Genomic DNA, 27,434 nt, shown 5'->3' on the forward strand with positions numbered 1-27,434 from the left:
GGAGGGGGAGGCAGTCTCGCAGGGAGCCGCGGAGGTGAGTGAATTGGACCATGTCTCTTCCCGTCCGCGCCGGGCTGCGGGCGCCGCGGCGGGGGGGACGGCGGCGGCGGGAGCGGCGCGGGGCACGGCTCGGCTCGGCCGGCGGCGCGGGCCGCGGGGCTCGGCCGGCAGCCTCGGCGGCGGCGGGGGCCGCCGCGCTGCCCACTCAGCCCCGCCAGGGCCGGTTGGGCGCTGGGGGCTCCGCGCCGCCGCCGCTGCCCCTTCACGACGGGGCCCCCCGGAGCCGCAAGCCCGCCCGGCCCCCGGGGCTGGCAGCCGTCGGGACGGCCCGCCGGTACCGGCGTGCCCGGCCGGGAGCCGGAGCCTCCCCCGGTGCCGCGGCGCGGGGCGGTCCCGTCCGGGGCGCTTCTCCGGTGGGTGTCTGTCGGGTCTCGCTCCGTGCAGGCCGGTGCAGCGGCTCAGCGGGCGCGTAGCGCTGGGTGCTGCCGAGCCGAGCCTGCCCGGCACTAGCTCGTGTGCCCCGAGTAATGGTGCTGGCTCACTTCAGCGGTTTTTTTCCTTATTTTTTTAATTCTGGCTTGTGCCATCTGCAGGATCCTAAAACGTCTCTTGGCAGACCACCTCTCTGCGTGCAGCCCCGCATCCCCTCCAGGGCTGAGGAGATCAGCTGCTTTGTTCAAACACTCTTCGTGCCCAGCCTTTACACGTGTATCTTCGTGTAGATACGCTAGAAGGTGTATCTTCATACTGTTTTCAGGAAAAAGAAAGAGAGATAAAATGTAGACCAATCTATTTCCGAGGTAGTTCTTGTAATCTGAACATACCACCTTTGCACAGCCACTTTTCTTATTACTTTAGCTTTCAGTCCCTTTCCTAAGTATGTTTACCTTTCCTGTGAAAGCTGCAATCTGCGTTAATCACTCTAACTCTCTGGGGCTGTGCTGGTACTAATAAGCCACTCATAACAACTTAAATTGTAACTTGCATAATCAGAGTTTCAAGCAAATACTGGTTGAAAGAATATGCCTTTCCTATTAGTGCTCTGGTTGCTGGAAAGAATCATTGATTATCTTTTAAATAGTTAACACTGCTGATATGCTAGCCTTCAAAATGTTACATTGATAACTGGACAGTCTGATGCCAAGTATCGGAATAACAGCATTGATCCACAGCTGGTAACTTTTTTTAAATGGTAATGTCTGCCGCATAATTTAAAGAGATAATAGGTTAAGTGCTCTGAAAAAAACGGATATAGATGTCCAAACAAAACACACAGAACTGCCTTACCTTTCTGAAAATTACAGAGGGGCCTTACTGGCAGTTGCAGTTGTGCTGCATGGTCTGTCTTTTTTTGGGGACAACAGTTGATCAAAAGACATTTATGTTCTTATCATCCATTTAAGAGCCTCTTTGTTAGACAATTAACATATAACTATGGTATTAGTGTTTTAGCTAGCACTGAGAATAGAGAATGCCTGAGTACTGAGGTTTCTCAAGCGCATCTGAACACTGCTGCATGTTTCCCTGGTAAAAGATAATCCTCAGAAAAGGACGTGTAGTCCCCTGGTTAAGATTGCATATGAAAGTAAAGAGATCTGACTTTGTGTTCTCGTCAGTTCTGTAGTTTGTCTTTAAATCTTCCCTGCACAGGTGTGCATTAGTGGTCTGTGGAAAACCTTCATCGCCCTTTATGTGAAAGGCAGTGCACAGTCTAAAGCAAAGATTTTCTGCACATCAGCAGAAAAAGGAGAGCTTGTGATCTGTGTTGAATTAGTTCAGATTTGTAAAGTACAACTGGCTTTACAACTTACTGCAAATATCAGCTCTTATAGTGATTTCTAAAATTCTGATTATTTCCTAATAGCAAGTTGTATGCAGGCATGAACTATTATCCTTTTAAAATTTCATAAAACTATTAATGGGGGAGCTTAAAGCTTTGATACTACTTGGCTGCTCAATGTGATGCTTCTGAAATTGCTTTCATCTTGAGACTGATAGCCTGCGATATGATCTGTAATCAGCCTCTGGATCTTTAAGGCTGGGTTAGGTGCCTTCTCTACACAATTGCTTGCTTTATTTTGGAGTTGAACATTGTCGTGTTCATAGCAAATTCTAACTGATCTGTGTCGGTAGTTGTTATATTTGTCGATCTTGGGAATTCATTCATGATTACATCTTGCTTCCATTTAGTGTGAATTGTATTAAAAAAATGTGATCAGATGAAGTGAAGGGGTGGCTTTGAGAGAAAACTAAGAACAGCTCTTTTGGAAGACTGTCTCTGAAATTAGTTAAGTATATATTGAGCAAGAGGGACTGCCAGACAATTTGACAGACTTCTAAGACAAAGGGACTTGTTCTGACAAATTTGTGTGTGGATGAGGGAGAGGCTTGGTTCTGCTGCTTTCTTCAGCTTAAGGAACAGGAAAAAATCCTCTATGTTGTGTGTATGTGTATTGGAGCAGTGGAATATAAAGTAGATGAAAGGTGGGTGGAAGAGTGGGGGATAGACATGACTCTTCTAAACTTGCATTTCCTTATGGCAGAAAATGATGTAAAGGTGGTTTGGATATAACGAGGTGAACAGCTGCAAGCCAGCAGGAGTGTGAGTCCCACAGTACAGCTCAGAACTGTCCCACACTGTAGCACTCCGTTTTCTTTACTGGTGCTGGGGAAGTGTTGATAAATTTAATTTAAAGCCTTGGAGCACTATAAAATCCATTGTGGTGGGGTTTTGGCAGTTTGTAAGAACTTGCAAAGTGCAGAAACAATGTTATTGTTCCATTAGGTACATGGGTTTGTAGTAGTGAATCTAACAGGAAAACTGCTCTGACTAAGAAGAGACTGTAAAAATAAAGGCATGGGATGTTGGAAAAACAATCTGTCCTTTCATCTTCACTCTTAAAAATAAAGCAGCTGAAGATTGGTAGCCACAATTCTTGGAGACTGAAAGAACAATCTGTAAACACTTAAGGGACTTGGTAGTCACAGGAAGATAAGAGGGAACCCCCTTAACAGCCTTCATCAGTATTCCCTGACTGGGCTCCTTCTCTCTGGCTGCTTCTCCCTAGGGGTCTGCATCTTATCTGGCTGGCTTCCTTTCCTCTATTTGCTGCTGACTAATAGGCTTTGTCTTCTGGTTACTGGAAGTCTAATAATTTCTTTTGTCTCTTCCCTCTTCCTCCTTTTAAAAATACTAGATTAAATGGCTGTAATGTTTTGCAGATTATCTGCATTGGTGACATGGATTAATTGTATACTTTGTTATTCAGCAGTAATGACATAGTAACTTGAAACAATGGTAATTTCATGGCAAATGTTCAAGGCAAATGTTGCCTCCTGGTAAAGAGCCACCTGCAATTTACCCCCTGTAAACATATGACACGAGTAAACTGTCTGTGCTAGTTTTCTCAGTGTCTTTATACAGTAAGTTGTCTCAAGTGTGTCTTCTGAAACAGTCAGCTATCTCTCTTCTTCCCCCCCCCCCCCCCCCCCCCCCCCCCCCTTTTGACTCTGGTTTGAGTCAGGTAATTACAGATCTAGGTGGAAGCCTTCCCAGGGAGTGATCAGGAAAGCCAAGACTTGCAGATGTGCTCCCATCATTCGCTTGTACTTTGACTTCACCCTTTCATGAGAAGGTTTTGTGGAACTGCTCAGCTATTGGTAACTGGCTGTGGGTGAGCAAGTCGGAGAGCCCCAGGAGTGGTGGTGGTTGGCAAGCCAAAGGGGAGCTCTGCTTTCCATTGCACAAATGCCAGTATTTTTTTATGGTGATGTGAGGAGATTCTCCTTGTCACATGTGGCTTTGGTGTGACAGTTTAGTGATGTTTTTACATTCTGATCTTGGTGTTAACTAGAACAGAGCAAATATGGGAAGAGAAAGTGAATCAAAGCTTCTTGCCTAGAAGATAATCTGAGAACTGATCCCTTTAGACTTGTTATGTCTCCATTTTATCTATATATCTTTGGGGTCAGCTCTTCAGTCCAATGACCTGCATCTTGAAAGAAGCAGAAAATACAGATTTTAGGTAAAAGTTATTTAATTGCAATGTTTTGGTACTAGAAGAGTGATGGTTAGGTGACTACTTAAGTGTAAGTATGAAAGAGCTCTTTCACAGAAGTGGGAATACTGTAGAGAAACCAACAAAAGCATAGGTGGTGAGGCAGGATTCCAGTAAAGAGAATGACCTAGTATAATCTTCTGGTGTCTCAGAATAGTTATAAATGCTGTTCTGTCTGTGACATCTGGTTTGTGAAAGACAAAACTTACTTAGCAAAATGTGAGAATGCTGTTACTGACCTCCTGTCACAGTTTGTTATTCCCAGAAAGTCAGACTGCCAAAGACAGTATGACAGTCATAGTTATTTGTTGTCTCACTTTTCCTGCTTAATGAACATAAATAGTTTTTTTAAACCAAAATGATTATGTGCTCCTGAAAAATACCAGAGTCTTATTTATGCATACATGTAGTAGCAGAAAGTGACAGTTTTTAGCTCTTACTCTGAAATTTTTTTAGTGTAATACAACTTTTCCTTCTGCAACTTTGAAACATCTAATGCAGTCAGTCTTATCCTTTTGTTTTAAAATTGACAGGGAGGAAGAAAAAGCATCTTAACGCCTATGATTATGGGAGGCGTGTGTAGCTTAGTAATAGACTTACAAACACAAATGTCCTAGAACTTGGTTTTGGTCATATGCTGACTATTCAGTATTTTCATTGCAAATGAGTCTGTACAGAAAGCTTTGAGTATTCTGGATCAGTACATAAATAGGCAGTCTGGAAATGCCAAAGGTCTGATGTACACCAGCTTCAAGCACAGTTACCTGTGCTTCTAATTAGTGAATATGTCTCGTGAAGCACAGGATAGATACCTACACACTTTACATCTCTCGTGAGACACAAGACATCAAGTGAAATCAAGGATATGTGAAAACTTATTAACAGAATGTGTGTTGGTTGAAGCTGCCACCAGATTTCTCAAGGAGAGCTGAGAGTCTTTGTTATAACTGATGACCTAAGTTCAAGTACTCACAGGAGCTCCTTCGAAGCTGTTGATACAGTTATCATCTAAATGCTGCAGCATTCTTGGTACAGTATGAAGTGTTAGCGTCATTCACTGTAATAGGGAAGTCAGGACTCAAGTCAGTAGAGAGAACCAGGGTCTCTGCGGGTAGCTTTGTGTATTTCCTGCTTTAAAAACTGCCCTAAGTTTAAAAATCCAAGCATATGCTCTTAAAGCACTTTCAGATGTCAGTCCTTTCACTTAAAACAATTCTTTGTACGTAAATGTGATTCCAGTATTTACATGGTCAGCTGGTAATGAAGTTCCTACACAGCTGCATGAAATAAGTGATTCTTTTGGCTGGCAGCCTGTAAACTGTGTTATACTTACTGAGATGGCTAGCGGGCCTTCTGTAAACTCCTTATGAGATCTGCTGCCAGAAGTGATCTTAGGAGGTGGTCTGGCTCTTGTCTTTAGACTTGTCCCTTCGCTGCCCTGTTAGGCCGCTGTATGGATCACGGTTCTCACGGCTACTTTGTGCTGGAGATGGGACACTCTTAACCAGAGCTGCTGGAAGGACTTCCTTTTTTTGTGTGATTGGTATGTTTTCTTCATTGTTGTGAGCGGTAAGAAATACAGTTATTTACTTAGTACAGTTAGTTTAAAGCATATCTTATTATTACAGAAATAATTTGATATCTACCTGAATTATATTCCACTGCACGTAATGGATGAAGGTGCCTTGGCTTCTTCAAGGTGAAGTCTGATAGCTGAACTCAGTGCTGAAGAAAATGTGTGCACACTTAGCTCAGTTTAAAAGTAAATGGTTTTTTTCCATTACAGAATGGATTGTAGACTGAGGTGGTTTTTCAAAGTTATTCTGGTTTAGCTACAGGATAGTTGCAGTTTTCTGTAGATTGAATTGACTGAAACAGAGTAAGGTAAATATTTGTAGCACTGTTACTTACAGATGCTTACAGCAGAATGCATCTTGTCAGATATCTGAGGGTCATGGTTTCTGTTGGTCTCATAATCTGCAGTTTTGCTGTAGAGATGTGAACCAGTTGTGTCTGAGCACAGAGTATCTCTTCACCTGGCGTGTGCTGCCTTAATTATAATACATACAAGGTGCTAAAGGTCTGTCGTGCTGTGCAAAAGTTAGTGTACCCTGGAAAAATACTGAAGGATTATTCTTTTACAACCCTTTGCACATTAAAGGGAAAAAATGCACAAACCCTCATTAGATGATGATTTGCTTTTTTGTAAGTGATGGACCTTGAGAGTTGTATGGTCTTCGACAAGGATCTCAGGGGAGGGGTAAGACTGATAGTTTTTAATGGGATGGAGATGAATTGCCCAGTGACCAAATCTTTGTGTTTTGAAGATGGTAGATTCAAGCTCATCCAAGGTTTGAGTTATGTGCAGTGAAATAAACAAGTTTGTTCATGTCTAAGTATGTATGAGGTAGGGAATCAGGTGGAATTTGGTTGAGGTTCTGGTTTCAACTTTACTTAAAACTGATGGTGTGATCTTGAAGAGCCATGTTATTTGGCTGTCTTGATTTCCCCTCTGCCTGTTGTCTTTCTCACAGCCTAAATAGACTTCTCAAAACAAGTACTGCTGCTGTGTGAATTAGTTCATTAATTTATTTACATTACAGAAGCCCCTTAAGGCACCCTTGTAAGATTATATGCTATTTAGCTAACTGGACTTGGGTTTGCTCTGTGAAAATACAATAATCCTAACAAATCATTCCACCCACCTAATAAAGTAGGATGAAGCACATAATAGGAAAGGATTCCAAACTTTTAAATGGGGCCAAGTGGAAAAACAATGAGAAGTAATTGGTAAGTAAGGTATTGTGTGGTTAGAGAGTATAAAAGAGAGGAAGGGATTCAAGGATGATGCATGTGTGTCTGCTAAAAACGCTGCTTAAGGAATGTGTCTTCCATGAGAAAAAGCAGTAAGGTGCTTTTATTCTCTCTTTCCCTATCATTTTTCACATCATTCATTTTTTCTTAAGCTAACCTTGTATAATTAGCTGGACACAGTGAGCTACAGATCCAAAATATCTATTCCAGTTTTTCTTGAGACTACTTGTTGGAGTTTGAACATGAAATGTGGTATCATGCCCTGTGTCTTAGTATGGTGCTCTTCAAGAGTGCAGAAAGCAGGTTTCTTCTGCCCAGAGTCTTGAATTAAAAAATCTCCCTTAATATCCCAGCACTGCACTTGAAGTGACAGCACACCATGTCAAGGTGCAGTTGTTTGTTAAGATTTTTTCCTGCTTGCTGGCAATCGGGCTTCCTCTGGAAAGAGGCTTAGTGGTAGCTCTGGTTCTTGGCACTGAGAGCTGGCCTATCGTTATGGACTGTAGACATGGTGTAGCAGTTTCTGAATCTGTTGTTAATTGAATTTTTTTTTTTTTTTAGATATTTTTGTACCTGCCCCTCTTTTCCCTTCCAGACTAGTTAAGCCTTTCCAGTATGGTCTTTCTCATTTGAGAAAGTATTCAGGTTTCCAACATACATATTGTCTGGCTTGGTTTTCCCATTGACAGCCATTTAGTCTTGTGCCAAGCAGCAGCCAAAACTGCATGGGCCTTTTTCATGTGTCTGTGTAAGTGGCTTCTACTCTGATACAGGTGTGTTCTGTAGAGACAAATTTTACTCTGATCAAGTTTTTAAATCTGGTTTCCAAAGCTCAAAGTGAGGTTAATCAGAAGTAGTTTGTTATCCCAGTTTGGAGCAGATTGACAGAGTTCCCATCTGTATGCCCCCAAAACCATAACCTGGCTGTAGTTCATTGAAAGGTGCTTGAACTGCAGGAAGCCTGACAAACTAATAATTCATTTTAACTAATTGCAACAGAACTTTCCTGCTTTCAGACTTCCTCTTAAGTAACTTCACATAAATGTATTTCTGCAGCAGAGGTGTGGAACAGATCTGTGTGACAGACTGGTGCTAGCACAGCGTTTGGTTAGAGATGGGGTGAGGTGTCTTCTGGGCTAATGAAAGCCCATAATGTGCCCATGGTGCTGGAGTCAGAGTGCTTTCGCTGAGGAAGTTTCATTGCAGGTTATGACTTGAAATAAGCAGTTTCCATGTGATGGCTTTGCTGACCGAAGCTTCGTTTATGCTTTAACACTTACGCACCAAGTGCTTTGGTGCCGTAGTATAAAACTCTTAACTGCACAGTAAAATCTTCCACGTGCAGAGTTGATCCTCTCAACTGCCTGCTGAAGAAGGAAATGATATCACTAATTCTTCACTGATTCTCCCCAGAAAAGCGGAGAAAGTTGATTTGTGAGAAGGCCATCAGCTCTTTTCCCCTGGAAAAGCTGCCAAGGGCTGCTGTCGATGGCAATAGCAGCTTTGGTACTGCAGTATTCTGCAGTGTGATCCTTCCTGCACCCATGCTCAGGAGAGCCAAAGTTCCAGGGGGAAGTGAGACACAGGTGCAAAAAGAAGCAGGTGTGCAAAACAAAGGCCTCTGTAATCCTGAGGGTGCACACCATTTACTTATATATTTTCCCAGTGGACTGCTGAGTGGGATTGCTAACGAATGATGTAGGCTGTTTTCCGAGTTACTGTAGTGTGACACTGCTCCTGTACACAAGGGGGGGATGCTTGGTGATCATAGCATACAGCTATAGTTTGCGACCCTGACCCAAGGACTGAATTAAAACCCCTGCCATGAAAGTGTTGATACTTCTTTCCACCCCCGCGGCAGTCACCTTGCGTGATTTAGGATGAAGTCAGCCACAACGCATTGCTGTGCTATGACAGCCTTTAAATACAGACTTGAAGAGCTTGTTTTTTTAACTGCTAACTCATACTAACTTTTTATTCCACATTCCATAATTGTGTTGTCACAGAAGTTTACACTTGCTACTGTATTAAAAATTATAAAAGGGTGAAATGGGCAACCTTGGTACAATAAAAGTAGGAAGAATAGGAGAAGAATTGTAGCTGGCTGTTCTAACATGTTAAAATTTTTGGCTCCTGGCTCCAGACAGTGTGTGTGTACAAGTCAGCCAGTGTGGAAACTACTTCAAACAACCTGAAAAAGTTTGGCTTTTGCTGGTTAGGGCTGAACTCCATCAGATTCAGCTTCTTTTGAACTTAAAATGAGTGTTCACTTCCAGTATGTGCTGTAGTCAACTTGAAATGTAGATTTGGTGGATCATAGATTTCTTCCAAAGAAATACAAATCTGTTTGAAAAGTAGTTAGTTTGTTGCATAAAGTTGCCATGACAATGATTTTTAAAATGTGAAGTGTAAGATGTGGCTTTTCTTCGATTTAAACGTGTTCCCAGGGGAATGAGGCTCCACAGAGCCCTGTGTCCCTCCTGTCTCTTCTTTCCTCCCCTGATGATTTATAAAAGGAATTACTTAGTTGCAGGGAACCAAAAGAAATTAACATAGAAATGCCAGATTTTACGTTTCCTTAAATTCTTGAAATTCATGGGATACTATGGTCAAATAGAAAGAAATCCAAACTAGTACTTCCACCAGGAGAGAGGCAGGAGCTCCTCTGCTCCCATACAAATTTAAGCTGGCTGGTGGCCGTGCACCTGCACAGGGCAGCCCTTCCTGCAGGAGTGTATGCTAAAAGGCGGGGGGGGGGGGGGGGGGGGGGCAAAAGGGTTGTTGCTTTTGTGGAAGATGAGGTTTGGAAGCAGAGGATATAAATCCAGAGTGAAGTGGAATTTTTGAACTATCCATCTCAAAAGTAAATGCCTTAAAAATGGTTCGGCAGAGATATGTTATTGCTCCATGTGTCTGAATTATGGGGTGAAAGTACTACTTTAAGGGTTTTGAAGCATTTTGGATGCCTGTTTCCATGGGCTTTTAAAAGCTTTTTAAAAGCTTTGATTTGAACTAGGCTTTATTTGTTGGTTAAATTTGTCCTAATCCATGTATAGGACTCAAGTTTGGGGGAAAACTGAATTTATGTGGAGACTGGCATGTGCAGTAAGAACTTGTTTTATGACTGTCTTTCTACATTCATTCCTTACTTTCTACCGAAGAAAACACTGAACAAGCTAATGTTCCTACTTGTTTCCTAAGGAGTAGGTCTCATGTAAAAGTAAGTACGCAGAAAGGCAGCTTTTGATCACCTGTCTGCTCCCTAGATGTACTAAGAGCCGTAAAAACAAGAGGTTTTAGTGTTTCTGTTGGTATGGCAGAGCAGAGGAGCTTTGCCAGAGCTTGCTTGTTTTTTGTGTTGTGTTGTTTTGGTTTTTTTTTCTAGATCAGATACAAACAGAGGTGTTGACTAGGTGCTGTGGTTGTAGCTCTTGCTACACAAACCAGACATAACTTTGTCATCTTTTCTTCAGAGCTTTGTAGTTATGTAGTCAAGCTGGGAATTTAAGAGAAGTGCAGTTGAGCCAGCTCAACTGAACATGGGAAAACAAACATGGAAAAGAATGTGCTAGAGAATGAAAAAAAGAGAATTACTTTCTAGACCCAAATTATGCTTTGCTAGGTAGCAGCTGTCTGGAATTCACAGATTAAACAGCTGCTTAGCTAACATGCATTGACAATGATAGCATATCCTCTGTTTTGCTTTGAGTGCATGAAATGAGGAATTAACTCTCCCATGCTAAAAGGCATAAAAGTATCCGGAAGTGTGTGTTTACTCCTAACAAACATTTGAACTTGTCGATTGTATTCAGTACCTGATCTATGATTTATATGACAGCGAAGAGTTAATGGTATTAATGCTACTTTAAGACAAAGTGGAGTAGTTTTATAAAATTACTCTTACAGCAAATGGATTTTGGCTGTGAAGGATTTTATTAAATGCATAGTTGCGTTTGAGTGATTTGGTGCATTTTATGCTTTTCATAGCCCCTTCTAAATAAAAAATGTGTGTGGTCTTTTGTCTTACAGTGTTCCATGTGGAACCCAGGGAGCCGGAAGGAGGCTGTGAAGCTAATGGAATGATTCCCTGTGTAGCTGAAACTATGTAAGTATTAGATGTTTGCTTACAAGTTCACTTGCCCAGCATCAACTGTTGGAGCAGCGATTGCTTCTCGTTCAGCAGTTACAATGATCCTCTTGTGCCTTCCCAGTAGAAAGCTGCGTGTATCTGTTCGGAGCTGCAAAAAGACGGGGCGCCCATGATACTGTTCACTATTCTCAGCTAGTTTGAAGTCACGTATCCCTGTCCACCAGAAGGTAGATAATGCATAGTGAAATTCTGTAAAATTCTTACAGACCATGCTCAAGTGTTTGCAAAAAATTGAGGCTGGGTTGAGGCTTAGTTAAGCTCTAGCAATGTTGTCTTTGCCTTAGTTAGTGAACTGCTACTTGGAGAGGGATTTAACGGTTGGCTGAGCTGTGTCCCCTTTTGTTTTGAGATTTCCTAAATTTGTCTTTGAGCTGTTCTTGAATGTATGGAGGGTTTTTTCTTCTGTCTTGATATTTTCTGTGTTTTGAAACTCATTGTAAATATATTCTGATGCAATGCTTTTATTAAACAGCATAATGATTGCCTGTGTTTTGTTATTCTCTGGACATATCCAATAATTTCTATTACTACAATGGTGTTGGTCATTAAAGAAAAATACAGGGTTACTTAAGTATCTCCTTTGCATCTTCTCTCCTCCTGCCAGGTCTCCCTGTCTTCAGTGTTGCCGTTTTCAATTGTGCCATATTGTGCTTGTATGACAGAGAATTATTACTGAGTCACTTTGTTGGTTTGCTCCCTTCAAATCTTGGGTTACATGAGATCTGGTCACTTGAAAATGGAGAAAAACTAATTGCTTTACAGCACTTAAAAAACCCAAACAACCCACAACCAAAAAGAAACCTAAAAAACCCCCACCCAAACCAAAACAAAATGCCCCACCCAAGCATTAGCATGGTCTTTCTAATCTTCTCTAGAGTTTATGTTTAATATATTGGGCAATACAATTCAACACATCCTTTGTTCTTAGAGAGTGGCTTTTCTTTAACTGTCTGTATTCACCAGCACTAAGCTTCCAGTGTTTCCAGTTGCTTACTCTCTTCTAGAAAGAAGCAGAGAACATCATTGTCGATCTCTGCTTTGCAGTTCCTGTTATGTGGAAGATGGCCTCATGGGCATCTTGGTGATTCATATTTACTGTAGGTTATTGCTCAATACTTGTCTGAGTAATCAAACTTCTTTGGGAGTACTGCATCCTGTAGCACTGAGTATGTTCCAACCTTAGCCTGGGATTTTGATCTTTTTTAGTAGATTAGCAAAACTAGTGGTCAGTGCTGCATTTTGTGTCTCACTGTTACGTTGTACAAGCCTATTACAGTAAATTTTCTCTTGGGATCTGATCCTTTTGGAAATTGGTGCTTTGCCATCAATCCAGTATAACCTTGGGTACATGTGAATTTTATATTTGTAGTTCCCCGTCCAGCTGGGAGAAATATCTCTGCACATCCTTGTGCTCACTTAAGTGTAATCGGCACAACCTAGATGTGACATTTGCTCCGCTCTGCAGTTAAATGAGTAGCTCTGTTGACTTTCCTAAGAGTGCTTTTTCATAATCCTTAAACACTGAGTTCAGTGCAGCTCCCGATGCTGCAATCGGATCCTCTCTCCAGCCTTCCTTAACAAAAGGGCCGAGTTCTCCCACTTGTTTCTGTCTCCTTCCGAGGCTCTTGTTCCTTTCATGCCTTGAAACCTGAGTCATGTAGGAAGCGGAGGTGACTGGTAAGTGAAGTGGATCCAGCTCAGTGAAGGCATTTTATAAAAGGGTAACTGATGGAGCGCCAAAAGACTTTTCTCTTACAAAACCAGATACATGCACAAACTGTCAGTGGATGCAGTCTGACTTTTTTTTTTTTTTCCCAAGTTGGTTTTGCTATTTTTGGGATAGAATGCTTCAAAGTATCTGGCATGTGACATCAAATTTCATGTAGTAGAAAAGGAATTGCAGCAACTGTATTTCAGTATCTTCTAGTGTTTGTTCATAATGAGTAAGATTATGCTCTGAAAACCTCCTCGGCAGGGAGGAGAAAGGAAGAACTCTGTTACTGCAGGGAAGAGCAGTGCTAGCAGAGCCCAGGCAGTGGCTGTTCAGGAGCAGCAGTCAGCTCCTTGTAAGGCAGGTAGGTTGGAGTACAGAAAACGTGCTTGTCAGAGGGGTATGCTGCAGGGGACGTGGTTAACTTGCACTCCATGGGTTAATGTTATGCTGAGCTCTCCAGTGGTTTTGAGAAACAGCTGTTGGGACACTTCCTCACATATAGGTGTTTAATAATGCTGGCTGACCGTCCCTCCGTGTATTGTAATGCTGTCTTTTCATGGCAGGAAATGACAATAAACCCCATCTGTTTCATCACACTGGTGATGTCACTTTGTAGATTTGAATATTAGATTTTACCATCATTAACACAAGCTGTTGCTAAGGAAGCATGACAGCATGAATCAGTTCGATAAGAGAATTTATGGACAGAGTATCTAAGGTAGTCTTGCAAACTCCCTTTTTTTAAACTTCAAGTTGGGATTCCTAAAGTGAATTGGATTCACCACTGTCCATTATGCTGTGTGTGATTTGACTACTACTGGCTACTTTAGAGGGAAGTACTATTCATTATAAGGCAGCTATTCTTTAACCTGTCCGTAGGGAAAAGCTGTTCTGAATCCCCAACAGCTAATAACTGCTGTTATATGTTTGAGCAGAAAGTTTTATAAACTAGCTAAACTCTAATACTAGATTTTACTTGGGATTTTTTTATTCTGTTCCTTTACTTGCATGATTCTCTGAAGAAAAACTTAGCCAAAGTAGTGCTAGCTGCCTTTGAGCAACTGATGGAAGAACAAGAATTAGTGTAGATTGAGCATTTGAATTCTGATGCATATAAGGGGGGTGGGGGGGTGGGGCAAGTATCTGGGAGTTAATCACTAAGCAGTAATTTAAATTGCCTAATAATATCCAGTTTCTTTTGGTGTAATGAAAAAATGACTGGTGTAGACTGGAGAAGATGATTTTGTTCAGACGCACGGCCACACAGGAACAAGTGCCAGGCTTGTACTCTGCAATTCAAAGAGCTGTGAGGTATTAAGGACCAGTGAAATTGGCTTTGGGGTTGTTTATGTGGAAATGCAGATTTTAATAAATCCTTTAAAATCAAATGAATAAGGGATTATTCTTAATTACATTAGATTGAACTTTATGCGCCTGTAAAAATGATGTTACAAAGTTCAGCTTTAAAGCAGTTTGATGAAAGGACATTCCAGATGTTTGTTCCTTCTGCTGCTTAAAAATAGGTTTTTCTGTTTTTTCTTAGTTTTGTTTGTGGGTTATGGGTTTAAGAAAAGGCATTGGGGATGGGAAGGGAAGCCAGGTAGTTGAAACCAGCATCTTGCTTGTTGTAGTTGTACTGGCAAAAAGATTTTTTTTTTTTTTTCCTCATGAAACTGCATACGTGCTGTTTTGCCAGAACAGGTATAATGGCGGAGAGAAGATTTATGTTTGTAATCCTAATTTCTGGAGCAGTCATCTGCATATAGTTCCAAGTTGGTTTACAGTTTAAAACAGAGGTTCAGTCTCAGAAGAGCTTTACTCAAGAAAGAATACAGAAAAACTGATACAACATCTATTTTATTTCTTCATTTTTAATTTTTATCTCTTTTCTTTCTTGTTCTAATTTTGTAACCTGGAAGCAGTAAGCAAAGACAAGATAAACCCAATTTTTATGTTTGAGGCTTTTGCCTAACTGACAGCAGAGATGGAATGCAAATAAGTGGGTAAAGGAGGAATATGATAAGCAATTGCTTTCTTGGAGTTGATGTTTCTGAGAAATGGTCTGTCCGTGGTGTGACTGCATGCTGATAAGATAGTGTCAGAGTTAGTTTGGTTTTAATAGGGAAAATTTAAGAACCCTTTTCTGTGGGTAAAGTATCTTTTCCTAATATGCAAGGCTTTAACATTGTGATTTATAAAAACAGAGTATGATGAATTAATTTTGGCGTTTTGATTTTTTTAAAAAAGCTGAACTGGAATTACTACTTCTTATCTGCATGTGTGTCTGTCTGAAAAGGCTCCCTCCCCCTGTCTGTCTTGTTACCTGAAGGGAGGAGCCTACTTGAAACAATTAATAATTCCTAAACACCATCTTGCATGAAAAGTGAGTGTTGCCTTCTTTCTGCAAACCTGCTCTGTGTATGTTTTAAGAACATAGGTTTAAAAAATTTAGGTTCCAAACTCTGTTTAAAAAAAAAACAAACCCACAACTCCCTCCACCCCACAAAAAAAGAAACCCCAAAACCCACCCCCAAAACCCGTTTTGCCCATCTGCTGAAGGTACAGGCTAAATCTACTGCTTAAGTTTTTGCCAGGTTGTCCTGTCAGTGTCCCTGCCCCACCACTGCTTTGTTTCAGTGTTTTATATTTTATATATAAAATGTGGGTATACTTTACAAAAACATTTCCCTTAAAATATTTCTGCATTAGAGTAGTCTGTCTTGATGAAGCCTGTACATGAATCAACCTCTTTGTAACTAACCTATGTTACAGTAAGAATTTTAGGAATTTCCTTTATTAGGATCCGTTAGTATACTGTGGCCACTGAGTGAGCTGCATTGATTTCTAGGTAAAACAGCCTGAAATTGCCTGAAATTTATGGCATATGCCAACCTTCTGTACACTACTCCTTTTCAGTACTTAAACTTAAATATCCTGAAGTTGGTCTTTTACTGGTGAATGTTATCCCACATTTAATACTTATAATATTCTTTGTGGAGAAACAGCAATTTGACTCTGAAACTGTTTTTCAGGTTAGTTGACTGCCACTAATGGCATGGTGAGATGTGTTGAAGAGCAGATATCTGCGAGGGTGTCCGACAGCAAGGGGACCACTCTAGACGCTGGGTTTGCACCATCATGGGCCAGTGTGTCACGAAGTGCAAGAATCCTTCTTCTACCCTTGGCAGCAAAAATGGGGAAAGGGAATCTGGCAGCAAGTCACACAGTAAGAGAAGTGCAGTCCACAAAGACGACCATGGTTCAGCTTGCGGGAAGCCTGCAGGAGATATACTTGTGAATGGGACAAAGAAAACAGATGCTGCTGTAGAGTCTAGTCAGCCTCCAACGTTTTCTGGAGATACAAAGAAGGACTCTGTTTCCAGTGCAGAAGAATCTTCTCTCCAAAGGATTGGGGAGTTATTTAGGAGGTATAAGGATGAACGGGAAGATGCCATACTGGAAGAAGGAATGGAACGATTTTGCAATGACCTCTGTGTTGATCCCACTGAATTTAAAGTGCTAGTTTTGGCTTGGAAATTCCAGGCTGCTACCATGTGCAAATTTACAAGGTTAGTTCTTGTAGAACTTGTAATTATTTTCATATGTTAAAGTATCTGTCATCTGTATGTTGGAGAGACAGCCTCATTAGCTTCACTTATTTCTTCTAACACTTGCATTTTGATCAAATTAATTCCTACCACTGCAGAAGGTAAGCTTTGTATTGTCCTCTTTTCTTGTTTCCCTCACAGTGCATTTCAGAACCACAAATGTGTTTTTGGACATTATGCTGCTAATCATGAACAGTGTAGTGAGGTTTTGTAGACATTCATTTATTCTTGATTTACCAAAAGCAATTTTGCAGTATCTGGAATTATCTTGGTGGTTATTGGACACTGAAATTAATTTTTACTTTAATGTGATTTCTTAGTAACTACTATCAACTCTGTTATTGTTCTGTGAAAGAATGACAGACTGCTGCTTAAGAATTGTTCCTGCCCAGCCAGTGTTGCACATACTGTCTTTTTCTGAGAGTAATCCTGTTAAAGCATAGAGAGGGAAGGAAACACAAGGTTTTTGACACTGGTAGGTGTTTCATACTGGCTGACAAGTGATTGGTATTTAAAGTGCTATCTGTCCTTCTGGACAAGGGGGTCAGTCACCAGGCTTATAGCATATCTGGTGCTACAGGAAACAACAGAACAGCTAAAACTTACTAGAAAAGAAAGAAAACAACCCAAACTCAAAACTACAACAGTTCCCCCCCCCCCCCCCCCCCTCCTTGACTACACCGTCCAGGTAAGACCAAGTAAAGACTTTCTACAGGGGCTTGCTGAGAGAAAATGGAACTTTTTTTTGGGGGGGTCTGTCTAGATTGAGTAATGCTACTTATTTTTACCCAGCTAATAACTTTCAAAATTACTTTGGTGTTCTGAGCCTTGAACTGAGCCTCTGCTGTGCACTGAACACAGATAGTTTTTTCCAGCATCTTCAGAGTCTTTGTGGATGTGGGTGTGTGTCAAATGGATGAGTTACTCTGGAATGCAAATGTGGATTTACTGGAGGCTGATGGTGCAGGTATTTGCTAACAGGGTAAAGGAATTGCAAGCAGTGTTTGTGATTCTGCACAACCACCATGAGTTTTATTAACATCATTTTGATTTTCTTGGAGAGGGCAAATCTAGTGGAGAGAGGTTGCCTTTGTTTAAAGGCATGCTGACTGACTTCTTCCCTCAAGGAAAGCAATGAGGTTGTCTGTTCTCCTGAGCACTGCCCCATCTCCTGTCTTCACTCCAGCCCGTCCCACATCAGACTCTGCTGGCTTTGGTTAATACTGTCTGGTTATAACACTTGCTCATGAGCATTAGAGAAATCAGAGCTAACCATCTACCCACTTGGCCAGATTATTAGTGGGCTAATTAGTGTAGGCTGGCGCTTCGAGCAGTGTTTGTATGTTGTGTTGTAGCCTGCATTGTGTGATGCCGGGCTCTCTTCCACTCTCTTGCTGGATGCCTTGCTGACTATCGCCATGGGCACCTTTTTTATTTTACAGGCTGGAAGAGCAACCAAAAACCACAGGAAAGCCACCAGTGAACTGCTCTTTCTCTTGAGAACAGCTTGCCCAGAGCATAGGTGTTTAGACATGGGCAATATTGAATCAAGCTGGTTAATATATGGTGCTTCACTGTGTGAATATGGTGTTTTCAAACATTTGGCATTTCTTCTTTGGTAAATTTTATTCACTTTTTAATGTGTAAGTCATTAGATGTGGTAAGATTGAGTAGTCAGAAAGGCAGACAGCAAAATCTTTCAAATGCTCACAGTGCCCTAGCAGATCTGAGGGGTGTGTGTGGTTCCCCAGGCCATGAGAAACTTCTTGGAAACATCTCTCTTTCCAGTAACTTGTATTGCCAAAATCTTAGTGCCACCTGGGCTGAGCTGACACCTTGTCCTGTCCTGATAACCCTCTTCTGATTTGACATAGCTGAATGGAGATGGGAAGTGTGCAGTGTGTGAGGTCAGTGGGAAGTGCTCACACTAATTTCTCTTCTCTTGCTTAATAGGAAGGAGTTTTTTGAAGGCTGCAAAGCAATAAACGCAGACAGCATTGATGGCATTTGTGCAAGGTTTCCCAGCCTCTTAAATGAAGCCAAGCAGGAAGATAAATTCAAGGATCTCTATCGTTTCACTTTCCAGTTCGGTCTGGACTCTGAAGAAGGACAGAGGTCGCTACATCGGGAAATAGCCATTGCCCTTTGGAAATTAGTCTTCACCCAAAACAAGCCCCCCATTTTGGACCAGTGGTTACACTTCCTAGTCGAGAACCCCTCAGGAATCAAGGGAATCTCCCGGGACACGTGGAACATGTTTCTAAATTTTACTCAGGTGATTGGACCGGACCTTAGCAACTACAGCGAGGACGAGGCCTGGCCGAGTCTCTTCGATACCTTTGTGGAGTGGGAAATGGAGCGAAGGAAAAAGGAGGAGGAAACCAAATGTATTATGTCTTCGGACACAGAGGGCCTGTGTGCGGAGGAACAGACTTAGCGACGTTGAAGCAGCAGTGACAAAAGCAGCCTGTTGCCCTTCATGAAATGTAAACTCTGGATGTTTCTGGAAATTACTGAGGCTCCAGATTTTTCTACTTTACACCTTTTTCTGCCTTGTCTTTGAAAGGGCTCTAAAATGCTGTATCATGTTTTAGGCACTTTCTTAATTTTGGTTATTCCTTTTACTCTTGCCCTGAAATATTTGACCCTGGCTACAAGTTAAGCTTTTTTTTTTTTTTTTTTTTTAAGACTTCAGATTAGTATAAGTAAGTCTGATATTTCTTGCACAATGTAGATCTTTTTAGTTAGGTTAAATTAACATTGCTAAATTATACAGTGCCAGATTAAGTTTTTCATACTACATCTGTCAGGGCAGGTCTGTACTGTGTGTAGTGCTGTTTACATTGTTGACATTTTAGGCTGTAATAATTTTAAGGTTTTATACCATGATGAACAGCAGTGTTAACTGTTAACTATAAATGCATTAATCCCCTGGTAATAAGGCTCTAAAAAACAACGTAAGCAACAGCTTTTTGTAATATGGCTAGTTCCCATTTTAAACTCTTAGCGAATGAGTCCAGATCATTCCTTTTTTGGAATTTCAAACTAAATGTTGGGATTGTTTTATAAAATTACTGTACCTGTCAGTCAACTGAGTGCTAGATAATGATTTGTATCTAAATCTCTTACACATCATGTAATAAAAGAGCAGTACTACCTCAGTTTTATTGAAAGTGGACTTCTTGATGGACTTCCATTTTCTCTGGAAGTTGTATTTTTGTGGTTACATGAGAATATTTTTACTTGACTAAAAGAACCAAAGGTTCTGCTTCTTAACTTTGCTAAACATTGACAGAAGCAACACACAAACCCTAAGTCTTCAAGGAAAACTGTGGTATAATTCTGCTTTAATTTGTCTGATTTATACCTAAAGTATTATCTTACTTGTCTGGCAAGCACAGTACTTCTATGTAAGGAACTATCTTTTGCATTAATATTGACGAACCAATTTTTTAAAACCTATGTTTAATTGCTAAATTGCAGTTAATACTCCACACTTTCTGGAGCAACAATATCGGCATCTGATGACAAAGTGAATTCTTAATGTGTTCTTAATGACAACAGTGTAGATGAGTCGTTTTTAGACTGATTTGATAATATTTGGATAGGAGTCAATTTATTATTTTACAATGCCTGTATTGGGACTATTTGCCTGTTGAAACTTGTGACTTAAAGGGAGTTTTATTAACACTGGTTGAAACTTTTTTGGTTATTGATGCTACCTTTTTTAAGTATGTCAACTTTTTTACACCTTTTGGTAAAAGGGATGATTGCCAAGGCTTTCTATAGAGCTAAGTACTGGCTTAATGAATTTGATACACTTCCATTACACACCTTTTGTTTTCAGAGCTGCATTTCAGGATCATGAAATGGCTTCAATTAAAAAACCAAACCAAACCAAAAAAACCCCTGGATAGTCATCCATAACATCTGATGGCTTTTGTGATATAGGGGTTTTAAAGCTAAAGGGAAACAGATTTTAAGTGGCAAGCTTGTCACTGGATCCAGGAAGGCATGCTTGGCACATCTGCTGTGCCCTGCAGGGGTTAGCAGAGAGAGGAGGAGGATCTGCCTGAACTCTGTCACTGGCTTTGCTGGTGCACAGCCTATGCAATAGCTTGGGTCTGAGATCATAAATCACTTAACAAAATGTGGGTATTGAAAACTGTTTAGAAACAAACCCACAAGCCACAGATAGCATCTCTTTGATCTAGTAAAAGGAGAGTTTGGTGCATGCTGCTTCTGCCAGCTCTTGCTGGGGGAGACTCTTTAAGCTGTGGAAAAAGATGCAGCTGAGTCTGTTCCTTTGCAGGAGGGTAGCCCTGAACTTGGTCTATTATAGGTAAATATACCCAAAGTTTTGTCCTTGCTACTATAACCTTCCAAACAACCGTGGTACAAGCGATGTTTGGCAGCAAAACCTTATCCTGGTTTGGTGAGCAAAGCATGCCAAAGCACTTGTGCTGGTGTAATTGACTTTATGGTGAGACTTTTGCTGGTGCTGTTTTTTTTAAAAAAGAAAAAAAATTCCCCAACAGAGGCTGCTTTGTTAGCAAAAGCTCCAAATGGAGACTGATTTGATAGTAAATTAAGACTGTATAAGTTTGAGACTACTCATTCATTCAGCTATTAAATGCTTTGTTCATCACTTCATTTTTTTTTTTTTTTTCTTAAAGGGTATTTAAAATGTCCAGAGTATGAAAACTATTCAAATGGATAGCCAATGCATGCATGTAAAATCATGGCAGTGGCTGCTACTAATTTATACACTGAACTGCAGCAGCTCCAAAGGGTGAGGGGGTAGAGTTCTTGAAACAAGATGTTTATCTTGTGGTCTGAGCATGGATAGCAGTAAGGAAATCAATCTGGGGCATATCAAGGCTTGGCCATTTTAATGTATCAAATGTAATACAGCTTGTTTTTAAAAATGGTGATGGTGAATATACAGGAAGGGAAAATCTTATTCCTGCTGGAGAAGGGACATACAGTTCTCAGTAGCTTCAGTCCCATGGTTTCAGTAGGAGAGGACAGCCTTGCTCTTGCTCTACTGCTTTCAGCCTAGCAGGAGCAACTCCCATTGGGTAAAATACTTGTGAAAATGGCCGAAGGAACTATCTAGCAAAATACCATTTATTTTTAGCCTAACTTGATTTTTTAAATTACCATTTACAGCATGCAAACCAGACCTGTATCAGTTTTTAACTCCTGAACCAGGAGCTGAAGGTGCAATTCTGTGGCAGTGCTGAGAGGGCGTCAGACCTCCCCTGGATTGCCTGGTGACTTTCTGATCCTAAAGGAGACCAGAGCGTGCTCTGTAATGCTGGTGTTCCTGTGGGGGAGTAGGAGTTTGTACATGTTTCTGAGAAGTCTTTAACAATATTGGAGCCTCTGAAGATATGCTTGTTTTATGGTTAAACTGTGAATATCTGTGGAACAGGCCAAATATGTTCACTCTTCGTTTTTATATCATTTAAATCTTTATTGTGTAGGGCACAGGGCTGTAGTGAGCAATGATGCTGATGAAATCCTTGAAACCATTGCAACTATTTAATTTTTTGTTAATTAGGGTATGTGTTAGAGAACTTTATGCATGTAGTGAATCTGCTGCAACTTGGGATAAATAACTATAGATAACTATATAAATAGTTACAATAATATACTGGAAAATTGGTCTGACATCCACACTCTTGGCATTTTACTGCCTTCCTTTACATGCAAAGAAATACAACTCCTGTAAACTTTAGTCCCCAGTAATAAAACACTGACCACCTGCACTATATTATAGTTTGCAGCACCTTTAAAATCTGGCTCCTGGATCAACTGGAGGCTCAGTTGTGCTAATTTTTACTTGTGTGGGTGCATTTCTGAGGTCAAAGACTATTTATTGATTCAAGTGAGGATTTGAAAGATTTTGCCCATAGCTGGCCATAAAACATGACTGAGGAAATTAATTGGAATTGAACACTGAATTGTGAGTTTACTTACTGCTGGTGCTATTCTATATGGAGAATTACAGCTTTTTAATACTGTGCAATTGTAATGAAAGAACCATAGGAAAAATCCATGAAGGTGTGGCAGGTGGCATAAAATCAGACAGCTGAAGCCTGTGACAGTTCAGTCTGCCAAGCACTGGCTTCCCCAGGCTGGCATGGCAGATCTGCTCATGAATCAGCCTCCGAACCACTGTAGCTTCTCAGCCAAGCACATTTAAGAGCATGAACGAGTTCACCCTGCTCTGCTGCTGAGCAAGCGACTGGGGGTTGGTTGCAGATAGATGCAGCCCCTCTTCCCCAGGGCAGGGTGGCTGCCAGGTGGGGGGTTCAGAGTGCTGGGGGCAGCAGCAGATGTGCCTGTGTGACTTTTATTTCACTCCTTGCATGTCTGTCAGACCTGAAGAACCCATGGATCCCAGGGCTAGCCTGCCACCCGTGGTTCCCAGACATGGTTATGCACTGACTAGTGACCTTAGTGTTTTCATGATGTCAACATAAGTATCTTCCTTACAATTCTAAGCCTTGTTTCCAGAAAAGTCCAGCAAAGTTAAAGAAACACCACGTAGTTAATAGTCACCTCAGTTGTGATGTAATTTGTTGGCTGAGGTTACATCATTCCAATTCACCAGAAAATAATAGTCACTGTGAGTTTCTGGGTCTTGCAGCCTTGTGTTCTGTGGTGTGATCATTTTAGAAGATCCTTGGTAAATTGGGCACCAGTTCTTCCCTCGAGCTCACTCTGCTCAATACGTGTGCATGTGAATTTAGCCTTTCCTATTAAAAAGGAAGATGCTTAACCTGAACCTCAAAATTCTTCAGGGTAGTGTTTCAATATACAGCAAAACATAAATACTTTTTCAGATAAGTATTGAAAGCTAATTGTCTGCTTAAACTTTCTCGTGCACAAACAAAACCACCAGTGTTAAAATTTTCTTTCTGGACTATTGAAGATTGAATCTTTGGTTTTATATTGTCAACCGAAGTGAAATACATGAGATTGTAAGACAGAAGGCTGTAACTCCTTCACCATGAAGTACATAGGTATCTCTACCTCTTGTTCTTAGACTTGAATAGTTTAAGGTTACCATCATTTTCTCCCAGGAATTTATGCCTCTATGAATAATCTAGTTTTTTAATTGACCCAAGTTAAGTATTATCTATTTGCCATACTTTTTGGTATACTGCTCTTAATCTGCAAGCAGTTGACCCTTCGAAAGGGAGCCAAGTCAAGCTGCAAACAAAAGTGTTGGTCCTCCCACGTGCTAGTTTTGGAGTGCAATAGAGTGACCGAGTAGGGCCACATTGCACGTGGCTCAGGGGCTTTCATCATCCCACCTCCTCTGGTCAGCCTACCTGTACTGACAGTAAATTGAAGATGCAGCAGCTGTTCCCCAAGAGGGAGCCATCAGCCTTTTCAGTTGCCCTTGAAAAATTTTAGACCTGATGCAGTGCCATGAGTGTATTTTTCTTCTGATTAAAAATACTGAGTTTTGTTCCATGTTGGACTGGACCTGTAATACCCAGCAAAGATGGGAACTGCAGAAATACAAAGGCTGTACACATCCTTTTCCTCCTTGAGGTCAGAATCTTGCTCAGGATAAAATGCTTACACTTGAGTAAAGCTGGAGTGTTCTCAACAGTGTTGTGGATGCCAGAGAGGCTTCAGTGTTCACATTGTATTCATTAATGCATTTAGGTGGAGTCTCTTCCATGCAACACATCTGTGTCCCTTGCTTTCCTCCCCCAAAAGAAAACCACACCACAACTATTACCATTGCAAATCTCAAATTGATGCTATGCTGCAGCAACTTGTTGCTACAAGATTCTTCTTCCAGTATGAGGGCTGCTTTTGGGGTGTGACCTCTTGCACTATCTGTAGGGGCACATATGTCAAGAGAAGGGGGGGATGTGTGAGACAATAAAAGGAGCATGAACGTACTAGTCCTGTTAACAGCTTGCCTTAAATCACTGATGTTACAGCAGTTCCTTGCTACTATTGCAATCCTCCATCTTTTTGTAGTTGGGTTTTAAAATCCAACAGGTTTTGGAGGTTATACTTTTTTTTTTTTTTTTAAAAAAAAGCTTCTATCTTTGCATAATTGCACTCTTCAGATAAGCCCTTTCTGGATGTCATTTCAGACACAGAAAAAACCCATCCATCTCCAGTGTTCTTAGTGTAAAGTGCTTTTCTTTTTCCCCTGTAAATTATATTTGGACTAAAGGTTGTCTACTGTTGAACCAGTGTGCTTACTTGAATGTTGCCATTTTATGCAGTTACAACTGCTGAGTCTTGCTCTTCTCTGGGCCCATGAGAGCGGAGGTTGTGTGACCAGAGGTGGCAAACCTGCACAGAGGATCAGTGGAGCTGAAGGCTGGCTGCTGTTTTATACTCCCATATGTATTACACGTTAGAGGACTTCACAGAATAGTGCTTAATATTTTGAAGTTGTGACTTTGTAAGTCACACTAAACATAGTTACCTTAAAAATATGCTTGCTTTCTTCTCTGTAAGTTTAAAATAGTCTTTAAAAGGAGATGGGCTGGCAGGAGTGGTTGGAGGGCCTCCTGCTGTTAGTTGTTGAGTAACTTGAGTTCCAAGAGCCATGGATGCAACTGGCAGGATTAGGTCCTGACCCAACACTTACTGGGGTTTGTACTGGCTGGTCTTGAGGGCATGAAGCAACCGCAAGTCCTCAACAGGCTGCGTGGAGAGGGTCAGCCTGGGAGAGCTCATTGATGCAGCTGGATTTCTTGGAGCACTTGCTTGTGGATCTTGAGGCCCCAATTTATCCTCAAGTTGCCCTTTATGGAAGGAATGCATTTTGGTAGTGTTTGCTCCCACAGAAGTAACTAATTTTAACAAAGGAAATAACGAGCACACACCTTTGTGCAGCTTTCATTGAATCACATGTGAATACAACTAGCTGACCAATCTCTTAATTCCTCCGTAAACCAGCAAGGGTGAATAGGATCAAAACTGCTGTTCTTTGTGTCAGGAGTGGTTTTTGACTTTTTGGATTTACCCGAGAGATGTATGATCCAATTTTCTCGCTCTGGGAAATGATGAATGTATTGCTTGTTGTGGAGCAGACCCGTGCTTCCTCTTTCAGATAGCAGTATCAGAAGTGCTGTGTAAATGTAATGCTTGAAAATGGCTGGAGTAAATTCTGTTTCATGTAGGATCTTTTTTTAAAGGGATGTGGCCAAATTTGAAACCATGATCTAGAGAAGTGGGAGAAGTCAAGATGATTCATCTACTTAGTCCCATTTGGTTTGCAGTTTTACACTTTTCTTATATTTTGCTCACCATTGTTGTCTGGAACAGAATGGAAGCATCATCTTACAGAATGTGCAATTTAAGGCACAATGCAAATAAGTTGTAATAAGAAGGTTGTCTTTACTTGATAGCAATCCTGAGTGCAATGTTTTTGTCGTGTCCCTTTTGGAAGAAGAGCATTAAGTGCAGTCTGAGGTTTTTCTTTTCTTATAAGCAAAGCATTGGTTTGTCCATTACTGACTTTTTGTGGAATTTGTGCCAGATGTATATTAAATATTTTGGTGCTTTTTCTAATCCAAGCTGCCATTCATTTATCTGTGAGATTATTGTACTTCTGTATATTTAAATAACCAATCCCTTAAAGAAAAAACAATAATCTTTTAGTCACAGTGTATCCTGACTACTGTAGCTTTGTAAATGTTCCAAAGCTTCTGGGTTTCCTGTATTCCAGTAAGGTCTGAGGGGGAGAGGGGACCGAGAGAGGGGACCAGCTACAGAAATCTAATCCACTGGAAAGTGAGCTTGCACGCTGTTCTGTGCATTACTGAACAAATGAGTAACATTTGTGGTGTTTACATAATGACACGTTCGTGTTCACTTTTTTTGTGCTCAAGCTTTGTACAAAATGCCTTATTTAAAGCTGAAGTCCTTTTTACATTTTCGATTAAAAGGGGACAAATTAATTATTTTTTCATGCTTATAAATAGGACTCTTGCTAGTTTTGTTTGTTATCTCCAGAGTTTCTCAAGCAGGAATCCTGGATGCTTACAAAGTCCTTGCAGGGAGGTGACCACATCATTTTTAATTGCATGGAATGAAAACTAGCTGGGGTTTTTCCACTTTGCAGTACAAGAGTCTACAACAAGGAGATGCTGGATGTGAACAGTCTTAACGGGAGCATGCTCTTACAGAGGGACAGGTGCTGAGGGCAGGCTGCCATTCACCCCCTCCACGGAGCTGCCTGACCCCAGGGTCTCTGCTGGGCTGGGGGCAGCAGCAGGGGCTGGCAGTGCTGGGCGAAGGGGCTGTGACTCCCTTTCACGTTTTGTAGTAGCACCGACGTTGATACTTATCCCAGTTTGCAGTAGTTACAGCCAAAGAATGCCAAGCTCACTTGGAGTGGATAAAGTACCTTTTTAAAAGGAAAAAAATTAGCTGCGTTCATCTTGCTTAATAGATTTCATTTCAGGAGTTCTGGAGGCTTTAAACTTAGGTATGAATGATACAGATGTGAGCATCTACTACCTGCTCACTAGTGCTGCCTCTGCCTTTCTCTTCCTTGCCTTTATTTCTGCCTGCTCCTCCATGCAGCAACTCCCAGCTTCTACTCCATAAACTGCTCTTTGCTCAAGAGCCCAGCACAGCAAACTTGGGGTTGGAAAGTAGGAGGGTGTAAATATTCTCTCAGCTGTATTTAATAATTTCTGGAATAATAACTATTTCAACTTTATCTCAGCCTATTCTAATTCATATCAGGAAATCCTTCAACTCATGTTCAAACCTTGTAACAAACATTTCCTCTTTTTTTTTTTTTTCTGAGTGCCAAAAGCTCTCCTAGGCCTTTGTGCTTGGAAATTCTGTATGTTAAGAAGAGATGCTCAAGCAGCCTTTATTTTAAGTGGCAATGGCTGCAAAGCACAGGTCCAAAGCTGTCAGGGTGCAAATCACTTCATTCTGCTTCTGGTAGCACACGGAATCTTGTTGCAACTGTGCTTCCAGCTCCCTGCTGACAGCGATGATGTGTGAAGTTTGTGCAGATGTGTGCTTTCCTTAAAATGGCCCTTGCCCCTCCCACAGCCACACTGCAACTTCTCTTTTTT

At 41.1% G+C, this 27,434-nt stretch overlaps 1 protein-coding gene across 1 annotated transcript; it reads left to right on the forward strand.

Moving 5' to 3' along the window:
- DCUN1D3 (defective in cullin neddylation 1 domain containing 3) lies at positions 1-26,297 on the forward strand. Its single transcript, XM_074919434.1, has 4 exons — positions 1-34; positions 10,902-10,977; positions 15,769-16,305; positions 18,298-26,297. Exons 3-4 carry the CDS (start codon positions 15,875-15,877, stop codon positions 18,779-18,781), a joined length of 915 nt encoding a protein of 304 aa, XP_074775535.1. The 5' UTR covers positions 1-34; positions 10,902-10,977; positions 15,769-15,874; the 3' UTR covers positions 18,782-26,297.
- The last annotated feature ends 1,137 nt before the right edge of the window (positions 26,298-27,434 follow it).

This window comes from Athene noctua, chromosome 15 (genome assembly GCF_965140245.1).
Source record: "Athene noctua chromosome 15, bAthNoc1.hap1.1, whole genome shotgun sequence".
NCBI classification, from domain to species: domain Eukaryota; kingdom Metazoa; phylum Chordata; class Aves; order Strigiformes; family Strigidae; genus Athene; species Athene noctua.